Genomic DNA, 18,099 nt, shown 5'->3' on the forward strand with positions numbered 1-18,099 from the left:
CTTGTTAACTTTTTTTCTAAAACTGCACACATTTAGCCAAAAATGACTGACAGAGCGCCTCATAACCTTTTACATAATCCTCTAGAAATGCCTGTGCATCAGTCGTGCATCATTACAAGTTAGTACCACTGTATTATTTATGGCTACAGCAAGCTGGAATATCTTTTGAAAATCAATGTCATATATTTACGATAAACACTGCCTGCATTGTGATAAAAATGTTGTTTGTAATTCCTTAATTCCATTTGTAGTTATTTTGTTTCACTAGATGCATAAAAAGAAAGTACTTTATTGCTTTACAGGCTGCTGGATCAGCAAACTTCCAAAATCTCTTTTATAGAGGTGCTTACATTAATTAAGTGCAGCTTCTACTTTCCCTCTTACTTACTTTGAATAAATAAGAGTGTACTACTGTATGGTTTCACATGACTGTTGTTCCCAAACGGTGTATTTTATCCTCATCCTCTGCCATCCACTCACAAATGTGCTTGTTGATAATTGTCTGTGCACATGCATCATTGTTACAAAGGTCACCACTGAAAGAGCATAACTCTTCTGCTGCCAGCAAACTACTTACTAGTAGCATAAAAAGCAACACTTATCTCAAGGTTTAACCCTGAAACAAAGCACAGCACTATAGCTCTACTAATTGACCCAGGCCATTAAACTTTGGTGGCTGAGTGGAGCCTGGCTCCTTGGGGAAAATGAGTGGCAGCTGAGCTCAACAGCGAGGCAACACACACTCATACAATGTGCAGGCCTGCTAGGGCCATAACAAACAGTCACGTGTCAGTGCCTCTGGGACTCTGAGAATTATGGCTGAAAAGTGAATACACAAAGGTGGATAAACTTAACACCTCCATACACACAGGATGCCTTTCCTAACCTTCCCTGTTCAATGTTTGCCAAATATATTAAGAAGTCTTTAACATCCAGTATACCAACCAAACAGAAGCAGTATTGGCTTAAGTTTGAATACCAGGAATTCAAAGGCACAGTTGTAATACTGCTATGACAACAATAATTTGTATTCTCTTGTGTGTGGCAGTTTTAACGATGAAAACTAAACCAAAAATAAAAAGAAGCAGTGTGTCGATGAAGCTAGTCACGTGCACAAGTGTATGGACAAAATCTGCAGTGCAGTTAAAATGAATGAAAAAGCAGCCAATGATAATGAAATAAAAATATCCTTTTTTTCTTATTGGATGTGATATTTTTTGACATTGTTGGATAAATCATGGTCACACATAAAGAAATTGTAACTCCTTAGATTCCTAACTTGCTCCTGCTTGATTTTTTTTAACTCACTTATTAGCTGGCTTTTTGGTATTTTTTTCCTTATAACTTGCAGCAGCAAGCCAGAGGCATAACAGGATACGGGTGAAACACGACACGGATTACTCAAATCCTACCCCCTCTCCAAAATCTGACCCAGACCTGTGGAAGCTTGTTTTCACCACTGGAGAAAAAGGAAAGACATGGGATCTTTTTTGCCATTTATGTGTCCAAATTTTAATTAGTAAGTTGAATTTTTTTGCTATAATAACCTGAAATTTCTAATTATTAATGACAATTTTTTTTGTTTTTTTCCTTTCAGTGGTGAAAATGGGCTGCCAAACAGACCAAACCCTAAATACTGACCTTTTCGATGTGTTTTTACTAAACAGGCTGGACTATAATGTTGCAGTGCCACAAGCAATTCAGTACTACTCTTTCAGCCCTGTTCCCCTTACCTGCAGAGTCCTCCTCTTTTTCTACCCTCCCAGGTAAGTGCAGTTAATAGTACACACCTGCACCTCAGGTGTAATGTAGACAGCAGAGTGGAGAATAATGCATGTCTCCAGCACACACTTCTTTGAATATGATATAAATTTCAGGATATCAGATTACAGCTCTCGAGCAAGGGGTGGGGAGTAAAGGAAGGGAGAGCACACCTGAAGTAAAAGGCAGAGGAAATGTTTTCTCCACCTCTTTTCACTGTGAAGTAGAGGAGTGTACCTAGCATACACAGGAGCACCAGCATGAGAGCAAGCTGGATGAAAGCTTTGCTTACAGTCCTCATTGTGGCCTTCGCATTTCTATACCTCAGCTCTATTAAGAAGGAGGTCCACATTCATTCTGAGAGACTGCAGAGGGTCCATTACAATGACTCCATCAGGGGTCAGGGAATCGTCAAGAGGATGGAAAAGATGGAAACAGACATCAACAGGCTGCGTGAGTTAAAGTCTCAGTTTGGCAGCTGCTTATGTGTAAAGTCTGTACTTAGAGTTCAGTGAAGAAACAATGAAGGCTAGATCTGTTCATCTGAGGTGTTTCTCATCTGCTACACATGAGAATTTCTGAAGCAAAACAATTAAAGTAACAATTATTATACCCGCCTGCTTTACTACTCACTTATTTTCGCTTTTTAAGTCGACATTGCTAAAAAGTACCAAACTGCTCTTACCTGACTGTTACTGACTTGGTTTTCACAGACAAAAAACAAATTAGATGGACAATGCAAACACCATGTGGTCATTTCTGTCCGCAGTCAGTTTAATGAAAAAGCTTGAAAAGAGGGCACCAGCAGCTGAGAGGAAGGAAGAGGTGAAGGACAAGAGGAAGATGGTGAAGAAGCTGTACCCCAACTCTGATCTATTCAAGAAGTGGGGTGACAATCTGTCGGAGGAGGAGCAGAAGGAAGCCGAGCAGTTGTTTCAGAGATATGGATACAACGCCTTCCTCAGTGACAGGCTGCCCCTCAACAGAGAGATTCCCGACACCAGGCCTCCGAGGTGAGTGCAACACACGAATCCGAAAGGAAATCTAAAAACACACACCGAGCTGCTTTGTGTGTGTTTTTGAGATCGATCAGCAACAATGACATTTTATTGTCTTTGTTGTCTTAGCATGAATGCGTATGAATTTAGTACATATACACACTCAATGGCCACATTATTAGGTACATGATTGCTAATGCAGATATGTAATCGGTCAGTCATTAAGGCATGTATACACGGTCAAGATTATCTTCTGCAATTAATCTTGACCCTGAGGAAAAAAGGTGATTTAACTGATGTTGGCTGTGGCATGTTTGTTGGTCTAAGTATCTCAGAAACTGCTGATCTTCTGTGATTTCCTTAAATGACCATCTCTTGGGTTTTCAGAGAATGGTCAGAAAAAGAGAAAATACCCAGTGAGCGCCAGTTATCTGGGAGAAAATCCTTTGTTTGGGTAAAAGGTGAGGCTATTTTGAGTGGAAAGCAAGGAAACGGTAACTCAAATAACCACTTGCTACAACCAAAGTATGCAGAAGAGCATCTTTGAAAGCAGAGCATGTTAAACCTTGAGGCAGATGGGCTACAACACCAGAAGACAATATTTGAATGAATTTTGCATCAAGAACAAGAAAGCATGCCTTTCATCAACATTATTAAAATTTAAACAACAGAGGCAACTTCACTATTGATGCTGACCGTGTCCATCTCTTCATGATCACAGCGTACCCGTCTTCTGATGGATGCTTCCAGCAGCATAACACACCATCAGATCCTGTATGCTGGTTTCTTTAACATGAAAATAAGTTGAAATGGCCTCCACAGTCGCCAGATGTCAATCCAGTAGACAACTTTGTAATGTGGAGTGAACTCTAAAGGATACAATTTCAACTTAAAAACATTTAATTTATTACTTCTTCAGGCTGCCTGCTATTTTTCTGCTCACAGGTGTGCTGTGAAAAATTATCCGAAGGATCTGCCGACCATCAGTGTTGTGTTAATCTATTTGGATGAAGCTCTTTCAATCATTAAAAGAGCCATACGCAGCATCGTGGACAAGACACCAGCTCGGCTGCTGCAAGAAATCATCCTGGTGGACGATCACAGCAGCAACGGTGAGTCAGCATGCTTCCAAAATAATTTTCATATCATTTTCAGACTGTGGTGGATATCCTATGTACACAGGGACGGTACTCAGATATCTGACAAATCTGAAACCAAGCGAGAAAGGAAGGCGCTCACCGCAGCTTTAGTTTATAATGCAAATGATGGCAGAAACTACATCCTTTTATTACAGGCAATAAAAGACATCAGTGTAAAATATGAGATGTAGTTTGAGTAGCAAAGGCTGCACTGAAATTGGACACGGTTGCTTGCGTTTGTGGGTTGGAACTGAAAACATATATCAGGGAGTGTAATGTGTAATTGCGATGTTGCTGTCCACTGACAAAAGAACTGATAATCCTAAATAAACACGACCACGTGTGTAGAGTACTCGGAGTAGCAGAGTGGCTTTTACAGGGATAGTACTCTGTATGTTATTTTTAATTACTATGAGTATGGCAAATAAAAAAAAAAATCTTGTTTTATATTCAAAGAAGTGCCAAATCTATCAGCTGATTTGTGAAACAGTCTTTGAATTGTTTTTATTAACGATCAGAAAAAAAGTGATTGTTAGAGGCATGAGTAGATTTAATCTGCAGCTCATATTGCTGAAACAGTTCTTTATTTTCTGCAGAGGACTTAATGGAGAAGCTGGATGATTACATCAGCTTTATCCATGAGGAGCGTCCAGGCCTGGTGAAGAAAGTGCGGCACTCTGAGCAGCTGGGCCTCACCCAGGCCAGACTGTCGGGCTGGAAGGCAGCTGAGGGAGAGGTGATTGCAATCTTAGACGCTCACATAGAAGTCCACGTCCAATGGTTGGTTTAAGATCTGAGTGACTCTTTTCAGAGCTGTGGTGATAATCCTGTAATTGGCCCTCATGTTTCTTTTAAAACTGTTTGTGCGTGTCTAGGGCAGAGCCTTTACTGGCTCGGATTAAGGAGGACCGGACCGTTATACTGACGCCTGTTTTTGACAAGGTCAACTACGATGACCTGACACTGAGTTCCTACAATACTGCATCTCATGGCTTTGACTGGGCAATGTGGTGCATGTACGAGTCCTTCAGACCTGAGTGGTATGCCCTGGATGATGAGACGCAGCCTGGCAAGTAAGAGTCACATTTAAAGACATCACATTTTACGCATGAACTCCCAGCATGTCAGGACAACACAGTGTGGACGTTTCAGACTCTCCGCTGAACCGCGGCTTAGAAAGCTATGAAGACTGTATACATGGAGCCAGTGTTGCCAAAACAAATATTCAAGGATAGTTGCTGACAAAATCTTTCGCATTAAGCAATCTGCAGAGTGTAACACAGCACCCATGTGGGTGTCTATAGGTTGCACAAAGAGCAGATTTAAGGTTTTTGCTGCTAGAATGAAAGCAGAACACCCTTGATCACACATCTTTTGTTTTTTGTTTTTTTTTTTCAATCCTTGGTTGCTTTGGTGTTTCAGGCTTTGCGGTCATAATTCTTTATAATTAGGTTTGCTTTGCTCTCTTAGTTTGAGTGCTGTATGGTAAGATTTTTTGCTTATTCAGTTTTTCCTTTGTTAAACGGTGTCACCAGGAGCCCCTCAGTCATGGGGATACTTGTGGCTGATCACAAGTTCTTCGGAGAGATTGGAAGCCTTGATGGTGGAATGAAAATATACGGTGGGGAAAATGTGGAGCTGGGCATCCGGGTAAGTACTGACTGGATCAAGTCCTACTGGAGACTTGGAGATTTGAAATATGTTAGTCTACCTACCTTTTATTTAGCCCCACCATATGTGCCTTTACACACTTCTTTTTGCAACCAGGCTCTGTGGCTTTAGGTGGTTTGCAACGTTATGGTTCCTAAATGCTTCCACTTTGTAATAATACCACTTGGATTTAAAGTCTTATACAAATACTGACTCCAATGTAACTTTATTTGGTTATATTTGTGATCAGTTTTAATGGGTAATCCTTTTTATATTAGTTGCATTAAAAGCCTCCAAACCTACTTTTATATGTTTTCACAGGTGTGGCTGTGTGGAGGAAGCATTGAAGTTGTGCCTTGCTCTAAAATTGCCCACATTGAACGAGCAGTAAAGCCTTACCTCCCAGACTTGAGTGTCATGATGAAGCGTAATGCACTGAGGGTAGCAGAGGTGTGGCTAGATGAATACAAATACAATGTCAACATTGCTTGGAATCTTCCCCTTGAGGTTAGAAGAGAGGGCACTTTCCGAGTTGCATTTAAGATCTAAATTGCACAGTTGTGTGCTCTGCAGGTTGAGTAATGGTGTGCGCACTCAAACATGTCTCTGTGGTCCTATTGTTTTTCCTACAGAACCATGGGATAGACATCGGAGATGTGTCGGAGAGAAAGAAGCTCAGAGAGAGGCTTAATTGTAAGCCCTTTAAGTGGTATTTAGACAATGTTTACCCCAAGCTGGACCCCCTGCATGACCTGCTCAGTTATGGAGCTGTAAGTCAAAAATAACTGTTTTGTCGGAATACATATGAGAGGTTGGATATTAAAGTGTGACCATGGATGTAGTTATTGTGATGGTTGCGAGGTTCTGTTAAAAAACCTCGACATGAGCAGTTTTGTTATCGCCATCTTTGTGTTAGGGTGGTAACAGTAAAGTAAACAGGGCTTGAAACTTGTGACTGAGACCATAAACGTGTTTACTGAGGTCACAGAGTGAAGGAGCCAGTTTTCAGACTCAGAAGCAAAATCCATCTTTTTTATACAGTCTGTGATTGAGGTCGCTTGCTAATAATACTAACTTCATAGCAATGAAAATGCTACATAGATAGTCTAAAATGGTTCCAGCACACTATTAATCATGATCTGTGGTGGTAGTTTTAGCCATAAATAAATTATTTAACATTACAAAGTAAATTTTTAGTTAATATTTAATTGAGGATGATGCAAGGCAAGCTTCTCTGCCTTGTCAAGTCAGCTTTGTTGGCTTTATAAAAGGACTCAGGCTTATGCGCTGGCCTCTAAGGAGTCATATGTGACATAAAATGCTTACAAGATGCAGCAGCAAGTTCAAATTCACACACATGTTAGTCCCTATTACACAATGAAGATCAGCACACAACATGGGCAGACGTCACCAGCAGCAAAGAACCTTTAAGCAGCTTTTGTTTTTTTTACGCTTATCATATTATTTTTTTATTTGAAGACTTTCCTGGGGATACATCAAGGTTACAATAGATTCATTCACTGGAGAATATTATGTACTCTTACTTCGTTTTTATGCAGGGTGTGTTTCATAGTGAGAGCATCTGTAAAGCAAACTTTCCATGAATGCTCTCAAGGAACTCCCTCTTGGTGGTGCTTCTGCTAATATTTAATTGCACTGAATCTTGGTACAGTGACATTGCAGTATTAGCAAACTCCCCTTTCCCATCTTTTCTAATTGAGAATTAATTTAAAGTTAGTTTTGTTTTTGTTCCAGAGTCAATTTACTCATTTACTTAAAGGAAATACAGTGTTGGGAGTATTTTTATTGTAGTTTAGAAAAGATATTACAATACAAACACAATACTTCATGTTATAATTTGCCTCTTAATCCTTGTTTGGTTTGTGAATTTGGCCTCACTGACAAATACTTTTTGTTAGTTTTGCAAACTCATAATGTCGTTTCAGTTTGCATCTTTTTTATTTTTATATCAGTTAACTAAAATGTGTTTCTGCACCATAATAGCGTCTGGATTTGTCTGCTGGATACACATTGTGCTCTTTCTAATGAAAGCTGCTCCAGTTTATTTGTGCTTTTGTTGGCAGATGATAAATGATCTGAAGCCAGAACTCTGTGTTGACCAAGGCCCGATGCCAGGAAACACACCCATCTTGTATGGATGCCACTTCTATTCGACTCAAGTATGTTTAGATATTCAATGCTTACAAACAGGTGGTGATTTTGTTTTTGTAGGTAATTGTTGTTCTTTGATTTAGCACTGTTTTTATCGCTCTGATGGACAACTCTACATTGGCGGGATCAAATCTCATAAGTACAACAGCAACCGCTGTCTAGTGGACCCTTTCAGTGGTCTCTACCCGGGGCTGTATGACTGCAAAATAGCCAAACAGAAAGACTTTCACATGCTGTGGGATTTTAAACAGGTAAATATTTCAGTTTTTAAATATAGACTCAGTCAAACCTGAGGGAAGTTGCCACCCGACCCACTCTGAATCAGCTGATTTTTTTTTTTAAAAAGCTTTTAAGCTTGTCCAGCCAAAGGACTGTTGAGCTTATGCTACACTAGGCATAAGCTCAACTAATGAAACTTGATCACCTAGTAGGTGATGTTTTGCAGTTTTTTTAACATGTTCATTGTGGTCCTCAGTTGCTCCCAAACACATAAAAAAAAAAAAAAACAAAAAAAAAAAACAAAACTTCACCCTCTGAGAAATAAAACAAGTCTGTATAATATTGATTAAGAATGCCTACAGTGCTGTGAGGCATCTAAATTTGATGAGACACATTTGTTGGAGTCAACTAAATATCACGAGATTATAGCAGATTACTGGTAAATGGAGGAGGCCTCAGGGCAGAGAGGTCTGGGTGTCTCGGAGCAGACACATCCATACATCCAGTCCAGTGGCTGTATGGATCATCATATTCAATGATACTGATGATCAATAGAGAAGTTTTTGCAGTTGATGTAAAATTAATTTGATGGTAGTCTGTTAACTTAGCTTAAATATGTTTTTCAGTCCTGAAAATCTTAGTTGGTTATTGGATATTCTTACGAAATATAAACATTGGGGGAAAAACCCCTAATTTCAACCAAGTATTAGACTTTGAGGGCCTGTACTGCAGACAATTTTCAAAGCATGAAGGTAAATTTACAAGGCAAATAACCTTGTGTTTATGTAGCACTTTTCTACTCTGCCTGAGCACTCAAAGTACTTTATACAACATGCCTCATTCACCCAGTCACACAGCACTTTTTCTATGCTTAAGTGCTTTCTATCTAACATTCACACTGATGGATGTATTCGAGAACCATTTGGGGTTGGTTCTGTACCTTCCCTAAGGATACTTTGGCATGCAGACTGGAGCAGCCAGGGCTCGAACCACCACCCTGCTGAGCCTTGCAAATATGGTGACGTTATTGTATAAATTAAAAAAAAAAAAAATCAGCCTAATCTGAGGTCACATGGAAGCCAGTCACAAATGTCTGGAGAAGAAAAGGAGACAATAAAATGTGTTTATTTGCAGGGAGGACCGATCCAGAACAGAAAAACAAAGCGATGTCTAGAAATTGCGAAGGATGACGTTGGCTTTTACCAACTCGTCGTCCAGCAGTGCACCGGTCAGAGCTGGAATATACAAAATCTCATCAAAGACCACTAAGAGACTGCTGGGCAGGTCTCAGAAGATAATGAGCTGTTTATTGCACAAAAAGTGAGCCTCGTGTCAAAGAAAGATCGTTAGTTGTCTTTCGTTACATCATTATTTAAAAAAGAAACAAGGTTTCTGAAGTGAGTCACTGAAAAAGTGAAACTTTTTTTCTTCTACTTTTTGTATTTAAATTAGATGTATGTGCATCAACTACAAAGAAACATTTTATTTTTCTTGTTTGTTTTGAATAGAGAAATTTCCTTGTGAACAGTTCCCCTGTACATGTTTGGTATTATGAAGACAAAAGACTAGCTGTGCATGACAAACTTGACCAAACCTCCCCCCCACTGTCAGCTGGTCTCTTGTAAAGCTTCTTCGTGATCGCTCAAGGGGTGAAAAAGCTACTAAGACACTTACAGTACCAACCTGCCAATCCCGTCAAACTGTTAGTCTTACTGTTAACAGAGACTCCAATAGCCTTAATCTTTTTTTTTTAAAAATAAAGTCTGCTAAAGGCCTATGAATATTTACCTTTAGTGATATTACAAACATTCAGTCATTCATTCAAGTCAGTCAGGATCTAATATCACTCGGCTGTTATGAGTTGGCAGAAATGAAGGCGTCCCACTTTTTCTGCCACATGGCATGACCTGAATCCTTCAGATGAGCTGGGAGTGAGCTATACCTGCAGGCAGAAGAAGAAATATTTAGTGAGAAGAAACATACTGCAACAGGGCTTAAAACCAAAGGTTTTCTTAAAATAATATAAACATTCATGTTTTTTTTAATGTGAAAATCATCTTGGAGAGATTTATAAGTTGCTTCAAAAATGCAATTCCAACATGAATATTATTGTTGTCCTGACAAATAAATAAGGACATTATCTGAACGCTTGGCTCAATTTTTTACTTTTAAATTTTACTAAACATGAGTAACTCTGTGTTAGCATAGTGCTGAACATCATATTGGAGGATACTGTTACTGATAGCATGAGTTTAGTCATCCTCGTGCACTTAAAAACTGGTATGCTCGTAATGCTGACTTTAACTAATTATATCTACATTTTCTAAGGAAAATGTTAAATTTAATGGAATCTGGTCAGATGAAATGTACTTTATTTAAATAAATAAACCTTTGATTTGATATATTTCCAGTGCATTCCTGAGAATTGTTCTTCATGTTTATTGAGAGGTGAGAATCATTGAGTGTATGTTGGACTGAAATTCATTCACTTGTATAATTTAATTCATGCTCATTCAAAGATAGTATGATGAAAACTGGCATCAGCTGTTGGCCACCACATTTTGAGCCCATCTTGTTTTCTTTGAAGGCTTAACGTTAAAACATGAATGAAAGAAATAAAGTGAAATTATTCTGACGTGATGGAGTTTGCAGCCAGTTCTTTGAGCGTGCCCAGGTTTGCTTTCAACCCTCCGATGCCCACGAATGCTTGATAGAAGTCATAGGAGAGGCCTGTGGTGCCAAACAGGGACGGGTCATCGGCACTGATGACCATCGGGTGACCCTCTGACATCAGCACAGTAGCAGGGTGGTTCCTCAGGTCTGAAACCAGCTTCAGCACCTGCAGGTCAGAGGTGAAACAAACTCAGGTAAGGTATGTATAAACACATGTACATACTGTGTGTATTTTACGATGGCAGTGCTAACAGGTCATTAATGTGACGTGTATATTTCTGTTCACTTTTATTTAAAATAATGTCCTCAATTCCTGACTTTTAGGCATTTAAGCTTCTTCAAAAACACCTGATAGATTTAGATAATCTTACAATTTTAAATCATGTTAATTTAATCGACATTTCTTGCCATTGTACCAGCTGACTTTTAGTGGTTGCAGTTTAAATTTCAATTTAATCAGGCTTAATGTTTGACACCGGTATTACCTTTTGTCTTTGGTAGCAAGATATCATTTATAAATTAAAGATTTTTATGACAAGTTAAAATTTTTCTTAGTTTTACATTTGTTCTTGACTTGGAAAGTTTATCAACCTACGTATGAGATGAGATGAGTTGTTTTTAACCATATTTCAGAAAGTGCTACAAAACTACTACCAAAGACCATACTGATGACTCATCCTGGAGGCCACAAAAGAACCCAGAACAACATCTAAAGAACTGCAGACCTCACTCTCCTCAGTTAAGGTCAGGTCACGCTAAGAAAGAGACTGTGCATCCATGGGAGACTTCCAAAGAGAAAACGAGCAAGTCCACGTCTAAATGTCAACAAAAAAAAAAAACCCAATGTGAAGGATTTGGAGTGGCCTAGTCAAAGTCCGGACTTAATACGATTGAGGGGCTTTGGCATGATCATAAACCCTCCAGTGTGGCTGAGTTAAAGCAATTCTGCAAAGAAGAGTGAGCCAACATTCCTCCACAGCCATGTAAAAACACTCTTGTCAGTTATCGCAAACACTTGATTGCAGTTCTTGGTGCCAAAGGGGAGACAAGTTATTAGGTTTCGGGGCAATTGGATAACTTTTCTCTTAATAAATGAAATCCTCATTGAAAAGATATTTAGAATTTACTTAGGTTATTTTTGTCTAATATTTAAAAGTGTGACAAATATGCAAAAAGGGGGCAAATGCTTTTTCACAGCCTTCTACAGGTATATCACTTTGCATTGCCCATAACATTAAAGGTGGTCTCTTCTTAAAGTTAGATTGTTTTATAGTGTTAATCCTACATCACGAAGAAGCTACAAATCACAGCAGTGTCTTCTGCTCTGGTAGCTTTAAAGGTATTCAGCGCAACACAGTCAAGCTGTGGGTCGGAGGTTGTGTCATCCAAATATTTCTGTGAAGGTTCTCAGTCATCCAGGTCATCGTAGTCTAAGGAGCTTGGAAAGAAAAGCGTCTGGACTTCTTTAAGTTGCTTGAAGACGTTTCACCTCTCATCCGAGAAGCTTCTTCAGTTCTAAGGGTCAAATGGTGGAGAGTCCCAGATTTAAACCCTGTGGGAGTTTCCCCCCAAAGAGGGAACAAAGGACCCCCTGATGATCCTCGACCTAATCACATGAGTCAAGATGTGAAAACGGGTGTGGGTCCCAAGAGCCAGGGTTTCGGATGAGCTCATTGTGAAACCTGGCCCCACCCTATCATGTGGTTTGCTGAGGTCAGATGGCCCAGGCGCCTGGGAAGGGATCTCAAAACTGGATTATTGTTGGTGTCATAAACCACCGCCTCAGGAAACCACATGATAGGGTGGGGCCAGGTTTCACAATGAGCTCACCTGAAACCCTGGCTGATTGTGACCCACACCCGCTTTCACACCTTGGCTCAGGCAATTAGGTCGAGGATCATCAGGGGGTCCTTTGTTCCTCTTTGGGGGGAAACTCCCACTGGTTTTAAATCTGGGACTCTCCACCATTTGACCCTTAGAACTGAAGAAGCTTCTCGGATGAGAGGTGAAACGTCTTCAAACAACTTAAAGAAGTCCAGACGCTTTTCTTTCCAAGCTCCTTAGACTGTCATGTAATGAGCTTACCTGGTTTGAGATGGGACAAAGCTCCACAGCCACATTTCTTTTCCTAGAAAGTTCTTTGGCAAGCGGATGGTGCGCTAAAGCGTAGCCGTGGCCAATGCGCATGGTGTTGAATAGAAGGGCATCAAGAATATTTTGATCTGTGTCTGTGCCTTCGTCATCTGTACACATAGATACAAATACAGCGTACAGTACATTTCAAAATAATTTTTCAAATCTTACTCATGGTATAATGAGCTTTATGCTTTTTGATCCCCCCACCTGTCTCCCCTGCATGAAAGAAGTACGGCAATCTGACACCAAGTTCAGCTGGCAGAGAGAGGGCCTCTCTGAAGAACCAAAGACTCTTCCCGCTGTCCTCCCGTCCAACCTGCAAACCATAAGGTTAACTAGTAATGCTACGCTAGGGTACACCCTGCAAGAGCTGACAGTCAGTCGTATGAAGAGAGACAGAAAGCCATTCATGCTCATATCTAAGGTGAATTAGGAGTTAACTTGAATTTCTTAGGATTGTAGGCACAATACAAGAAGAGCAGAAAAATCAGACAGACATGTAAATTCCACACCACATGGTCCCCAACAAGCAGATAAATGATCTCTGGACTCAGAGCTTATAAGAAGTTGAGGCTAAAGTACACGGGTCACTTCTTACCATGTCAAATCCTGCAACGACATCTGGGAAGTCCTTTTGCAGCTGAATGGCCTCTTTTACAGCAGCTTTGACCTCAGATATACTCAAAGCTCTGAAGAAAGGAACAACACACATAGATGACAGTACTTTCTAAGACTCACAAACAACAAAATGTTTAATTTTACATCAAGATATAGAAGTTAAGATGCCTGCCTGAGAAAAATCGGTTTCCAATGTTGAAAACAGGTGATAAACCTTATCAGCATTTAAGCGCAGGTTTTCCTAACAGAACTGTCCAGGAAAATAAACGGGGAACTTACAAGTAGATGGTCATAGCCGCTTACTCTAGTGGTACTTTGAGGCACATGCTGAATCTAAACCAGTAAAATTAAGACACATGCACATTTTAAGATTAAATTAAATGGTTACTTTAAAGTAAAATTTGACCTAAAAATGAATGTCTTAATAAAATTTTGTGGCAGTTGGTGCTATATTGAAAAAACAAAGTCAGCGTATCACCAAATCAGGAATCAGGTTTAATCCTTTTGGAGCCCCTGAGTATCTGTTCAAAGTTTAATATGTATATTTCATATGCACAGAAAAGAGCTAGTGTGCTGTCTCACAACTCATGAGGGTAAGTAGTAGCATAACTGTCTCTAAAAAGACTCATAGCTCCTTATCTCACTAGTTAAAAAGGAAAGGGGAGGGGTTCACCACTTGAAAAAAAGACTAGTGAAAGACTAAATGATCAAATATTCCAGTTGAAAAAAAAATAAAAAATGTGTAAATATTATTAAAAGATTCAGAGAATCCAGAGAAATCTCTGTATACAACGGATAAGGCCGAAAGCCTATCCTTGTCTCTCTGGGGGTAGTGCATCAACAACACTCATCACTGCTTCCACTGATCCAAAAGTCTATGATACAAGAAAAAGAAAACATTTATGAACAACATCCATAAACACAGCTGCCTTCTTTGAGCCCATGCTAATTTTAGATGGGCTAAAGGGGTGTAAAAACTGTGCTGCAGTCTGGATAATCTGAGCTTTTTTTGGAAATCACAAATGTGCCATCCTCTGGGCTGAAGAGGAAATGAACCATGTAACTACAGATCACTGTGGACCTAAAAAGCCTGCACTTTTGATACTTTTTTTTTTTTTTTACGTGTAATCCAACAGCATGCCACCAAGTCCAGGTTTGTAAATCTGCCTTAGCATCTTCTTTTGTCACACCAGCTATGGCCTGGGAGCTCCAAGTTCAACATCCTTTGTCTAATATATCCACTCCTCTGCACACGTCCAAGTCATCTCAGCCTAACCTAACTTTGTCTCTAAACCACTGAGCTGTCCCTCTAATGTACTTTAATCTTTGCCATCCTCGTCACTCCCAATGAAAATTGCCTCCTTCAGCTTGGTTTCCTGTCTCCTGCTTCTCTTTCACTATTGCTTCTATGTCTTTTAAACCTCTAATAGCATAGCTGACTTCAGGTATATGAACTAATCCACCTTCACTACATCTATGCCTTGTCCGCCTTCCACCTGTCTCACTGACTTTCATTCCTCTTCTTTGCAGTGCATACCTGCACCTCTCCAGGGTCTCTTCAAACTGTTCCCTACTGTCAAAACAGAGCACAATGTCATCTGGAAACATGCCTGACCTTACGTTAACCTGTCCTTCACCACTGCAAACAAGAAGGGGTTCAGAGCAGACCGCCGATGCAATCTCTCTCCAACCTTGAATATCTGTCACTCCTGAGTTCCACATACAGTGTCACAGGTCCTCTCTTGGCACTCATCATCTGCTTTCTTTACACCCACAAAGAAACAGTGAAGCTGACCTTCAGCCTGCACTTCTGCATCAACACTCCAAGCGTCCGTAGTGCTCTTTCTCAGGGTGAAGCCATACTGCTGCTCACTGATCGTCTTTTCTTAACCCAGCTTCAACAGTTCTAGCGGGATAAAGCTTTTACAATACCAAACATTTATCCCTGTATTTAGTTCAATTCACTTTTCTTTATCTAGCACCAAATGACAACAGCCTGCCTCAAGGTTCTTTATTTTGTAAGATGAAGACCCTGAAATAATATAGAGACACCCCCAACAATCAATTGAGCCTCTATGAGTTATATACGGAAGAGGATTAGGGCCACTGGGAAAAAAAGGTGGGCACGTCTTTTTTTTTTCTTCTTTTCCAGAACTCTGAGAAAAAGTCAGAATTCTGACTTTAAGAAGGAAAAAAAAAGTCATGCCCACTTTTTTTTCTCCCAGTGGCCCTAATCCTCTTCCGTAGCAATCACTGGGTGACAATAGGAAGGAAAAACTCTTTAACAGGAAGATACCCCTGGCAGGACCAGGCTCAGGGACAGGCAGCCCAGATTGGGGGTCAAGGGAGGAAAACAAGACACAGAAAAGGCATACATAGGCTCTGTGAACTTTTCCACAATGAAGCTAATAATTTGTGGAGTGCTTAGACAGCCTTGGTTGTCACTTGAAATGGAGTGTAATTTGAGAGAAGCCCTCTCTACGATATATTTTACCTGTGGACAGAAATTATGATACGAGCCCCGAGAAAGTCTGGATGGTCTCCAATAAATTTCTTTGTAACCTCTTGAAATGTTTTCAGAGTCCAGAACTTATCGTGAATAGTTCCATCGAGCTCGTATGTCTGCAACACAGAAAGGTTTCAGTTAGAAAAGCAGAAATGTCGGATATACTGCTGCTGTAGCTGTTTAGCACAGGCTGACGCTGCAAGGATCAGGTGTAAACAAACAAACAAACCCTTGAGAGACCGCTCCTCAGTTCCAGATACAGGATGTTGTCGCGGTGAAGCTCCTCTAGGCCTTTATAAAAATAATCCTTCAGGACTGGAGCATGGGTGACTAAGCCCGCAGATGCGATGAAGGCTTTCTCAAACTTCCCCCACACAACGTCTTGGCTTGGGTATTGACCATCTGGATCCTCGGTGACCAGAGTGAGGTGCTGCATTAAACTGTAAACCACCCAAAAACGACCTTTCAGTGTTAAGTTCTCCCACTACAGCTTGACTTTACATGTTCAGGAGAGGGTTAGAGGTTAACTAACCTGTTATCAAAGCCAGTAGGATCTCCTATTTTGGCTCTCAAGGTCTCGAGCAGTTGCCAGTAGAAGCAGTCCCAGCGTGGGAAGGGCTGGCGAGCTGAGAACTGGAAGCGGACAGAGTTGTCCCAAGTGAAGCAGATGTAGCAGTTAGGTCTGTAGGTGACGTTTTTCACCAGCCACTCAACACTGACCAGAGAGGAGCTGTGGATGTGGAGGGCTGCGCCTGTCACCCAAACAGCAAGATGTAACCTCAAACTTAGGCAAATACTGAAAGTAATCATTGATGACTTGTAAGACAGGCCCTAGGGTTCAGGAATATTAAAGGCCTCCCACACCTGATAAATCTAAGAAAAACTAAACAACCTCACAGTTTCTAGGGATTTTGTTTAATATTTTTCAGTCTCTGTCTGCTCATCTTTGCTTTTCTGAAAACATCTAGTGGATTAGACATCAAGCACCACATCTGCATTCCTCTTAATTTTTTCCCCAAATCATATTTTTTTTCTCTCCATTGCTAATACATACAGCTTTTACAGCACACTACAGTATATGAAATATCAGAGAAAGCAGCCTGGGCGTGCTGCGCAGCTGTGACGTAAAGGGGACCAGAAATATGACTTTTGAGAATTGCTGCAGTGCTTTACCTTTTTGTTCTTTCTCTGCCAAAATCTAATCACTTTATCCTTGAGTCCACATTTAGGATTAACCTGAGGTCACAATGACCATGACCTTTGAATGCCAAAATAAACAATAACAGCATTAGGTTTGGTTGGGTCCCCTTGACCTTCTAAGCTCCTGCATCTGTTTCTGGTGGACTGATGCAGTAGGCCAGACAAAGCTTTAACATCACCTTTAGGCATCTTTTGCAGCAGTTTGAAGACTGGGCTCTTTTCAATGAGAGGTTTTGCTTTGAAGAAATGCAAAGCAGGAGGAAAAGGTGTGGCAGACATCTCTTGCTCCTTCAATCGATGGAGGTAAGCGTCCAGCTTCTGCTCGGCCGCTGTCAGCACCACTTGTCCTCCCGTTTGCCTGGATGCCTCCTGACGCATCAGCAGGTCCCTCTGAGCGGGGTCAGGCATCCCTTCAGTCACCCTCACAAACCACAGAAGGGGCACATAAGTGACCACAGCCCAGAGGAATGAGATCACCATGTCCTTGTGTGCCACCGGAGGGTGCTGTATCCCTACTAGAACAACATGTTCTCACTTTTGAAAGGAGCAGGCTGTATTTGGTGCTGGAAATGAGAAGATACTCCATGAAAGACATGAATACTGTCGTTTAAAGGAGAAGTTTTTGTAGCTTTGATAGTAACTGAATAAATTTCAAGCTTGTTACAAGTTCTTTAGGATTATAACATGCTCACACAGTGCTGACAGATTCTAGGGTGAAGCCGCACTCAACTGATTTATTTTGAGACATGCTCAATAATCCAGGTAAGCAAATCCCAGAAAATTGATTCTGTTAATCCTGATGCTGAGAACGCTGTATCCAGATGAACAAATTCAACTTTCTAGCATAACCGTTTTACTTTCTGGACCACATTTATTATGCATAAGAGGTAACGAAAGTAGCACACAGCTCTCGGTAACAGTGACAAATGAAGACAAATCTTAAAAGGCAAATCTAACTCCTTTAAAAACAAGACCATACTTACAAGAACAGCAAGAAGCAGCGTCTTGTGTCTCTCTCCACAGTCTC

At 40.5% G+C, this 18,099-nt stretch overlaps 2 protein-coding genes across 2 annotated transcripts; one reads left to right on the plus strand and one right to left on the minus strand.

Moving 5' to 3' along the window:
* The first annotated feature begins 1,950 nt into the window (after nt 1-1,950).
* LOC146649852 (putative polypeptide N-acetylgalactosaminyltransferase 8) lies at nt 1,951-10,564 on the plus strand. Its single transcript, XM_085387082.1, has 11 exons — nt 1,951-2,214; nt 2,531-2,774; nt 3,705-3,871; nt 4,495-4,678; nt 4,774-4,971; nt 5,434-5,548; nt 5,870-6,055; nt 6,181-6,318; nt 7,633-7,728; nt 7,804-7,971; nt 9,074-10,564. The coding sequence occupies exons 1-11, from the start codon at nt 2,022-2,024 to the stop codon at nt 9,206-9,208; spliced, it is 1,824 nt and encodes a 607-aa protein (XP_085243208.1). The 5' UTR covers nt 1,951-2,021; the 3' UTR covers nt 9,209-10,564.
* Nucleotides 9,794-17,552, minus strand: ada2b (adenosine deaminase 2b). The gene is made up of 9 exons (XM_085387083.1): nt 17,252-17,552; nt 16,405-16,624; nt 16,102-16,312; nt 15,861-15,988; nt 13,347-13,437; nt 12,956-13,064; nt 12,698-12,855; nt 10,576-10,778; nt 9,794-9,881 (listed from the first exon to the last, which is right to left on the minus strand). Exons 1-9 carry the CDS (start codon nt 17,550-17,552, stop codon nt 9,794-9,796), a joined length of 1,509 nt encoding a protein of 502 aa, XP_085243209.1.
* Between the last annotated feature and the right edge of the window lie 547 nt (nt 17,553-18,099).

This window comes from Rhamphochromis longiceps, linkage group LG17 (genome assembly GCF_057381845.1).
Source record: "Rhamphochromis longiceps isolate RC_006_pf linkage group LG17, R_longiceps_female_GT1.1, whole genome shotgun sequence".
NCBI lineage: Eukaryota > Metazoa > Chordata > Actinopteri > Cichliformes > Cichlidae > Rhamphochromis > Rhamphochromis longiceps.

What these genes read in the sequence shown, in the direction of transcription:
- LOC146649852 (XM_085387082.1), top strand. Translation starts at nt 2,022, where the DNA reads ATGAGAGCAAGCTGGATGAAAGCTTTGCTTACAGTCCTCATTGTGGCC. An exon ending in GATGAGACGCAGCCTGGCAA is followed by an intron (nt 4,972 to 5,433) that starts GTAAGAGTCACA and finishes CGGTGTCACCAG; the next exon opens with GAGCCCCTCAGTCATGGGGA. An exon ending in ACCTGCTCAGTTATGGAGCT is followed by an intron (nt 6,319 to 7,632) that starts GTAAGTCAAAAA and finishes TTTTGTTGGCAG; the next exon opens with ATGATAAATGATCTGAAGCC.
- ada2b (XM_085387083.1), bottom strand. Translation starts at nt 17,552, where the DNA reads ATGGTGATCTCATTCCTCTGGGCTGTGGTCACTTATGTGCCCCTTCTG. An exon ending in GCTGCAAAAGATGCCTAAAG is followed by an intron (nt 16,625 to 17,251) that starts GTGATGTTAAAG and finishes TTTGGGTGACAG; the next exon opens with GCGCAGCCCTCCACATCCAC. An exon ending in CTGGCTGCAAACTCCATCAC is followed by an intron (nt 9,882 to 10,575) that starts GTCAGAATAATT and finishes TTCTGCCTGCAG; the next exon opens with GTATAGCTCACTCCCAGCTC.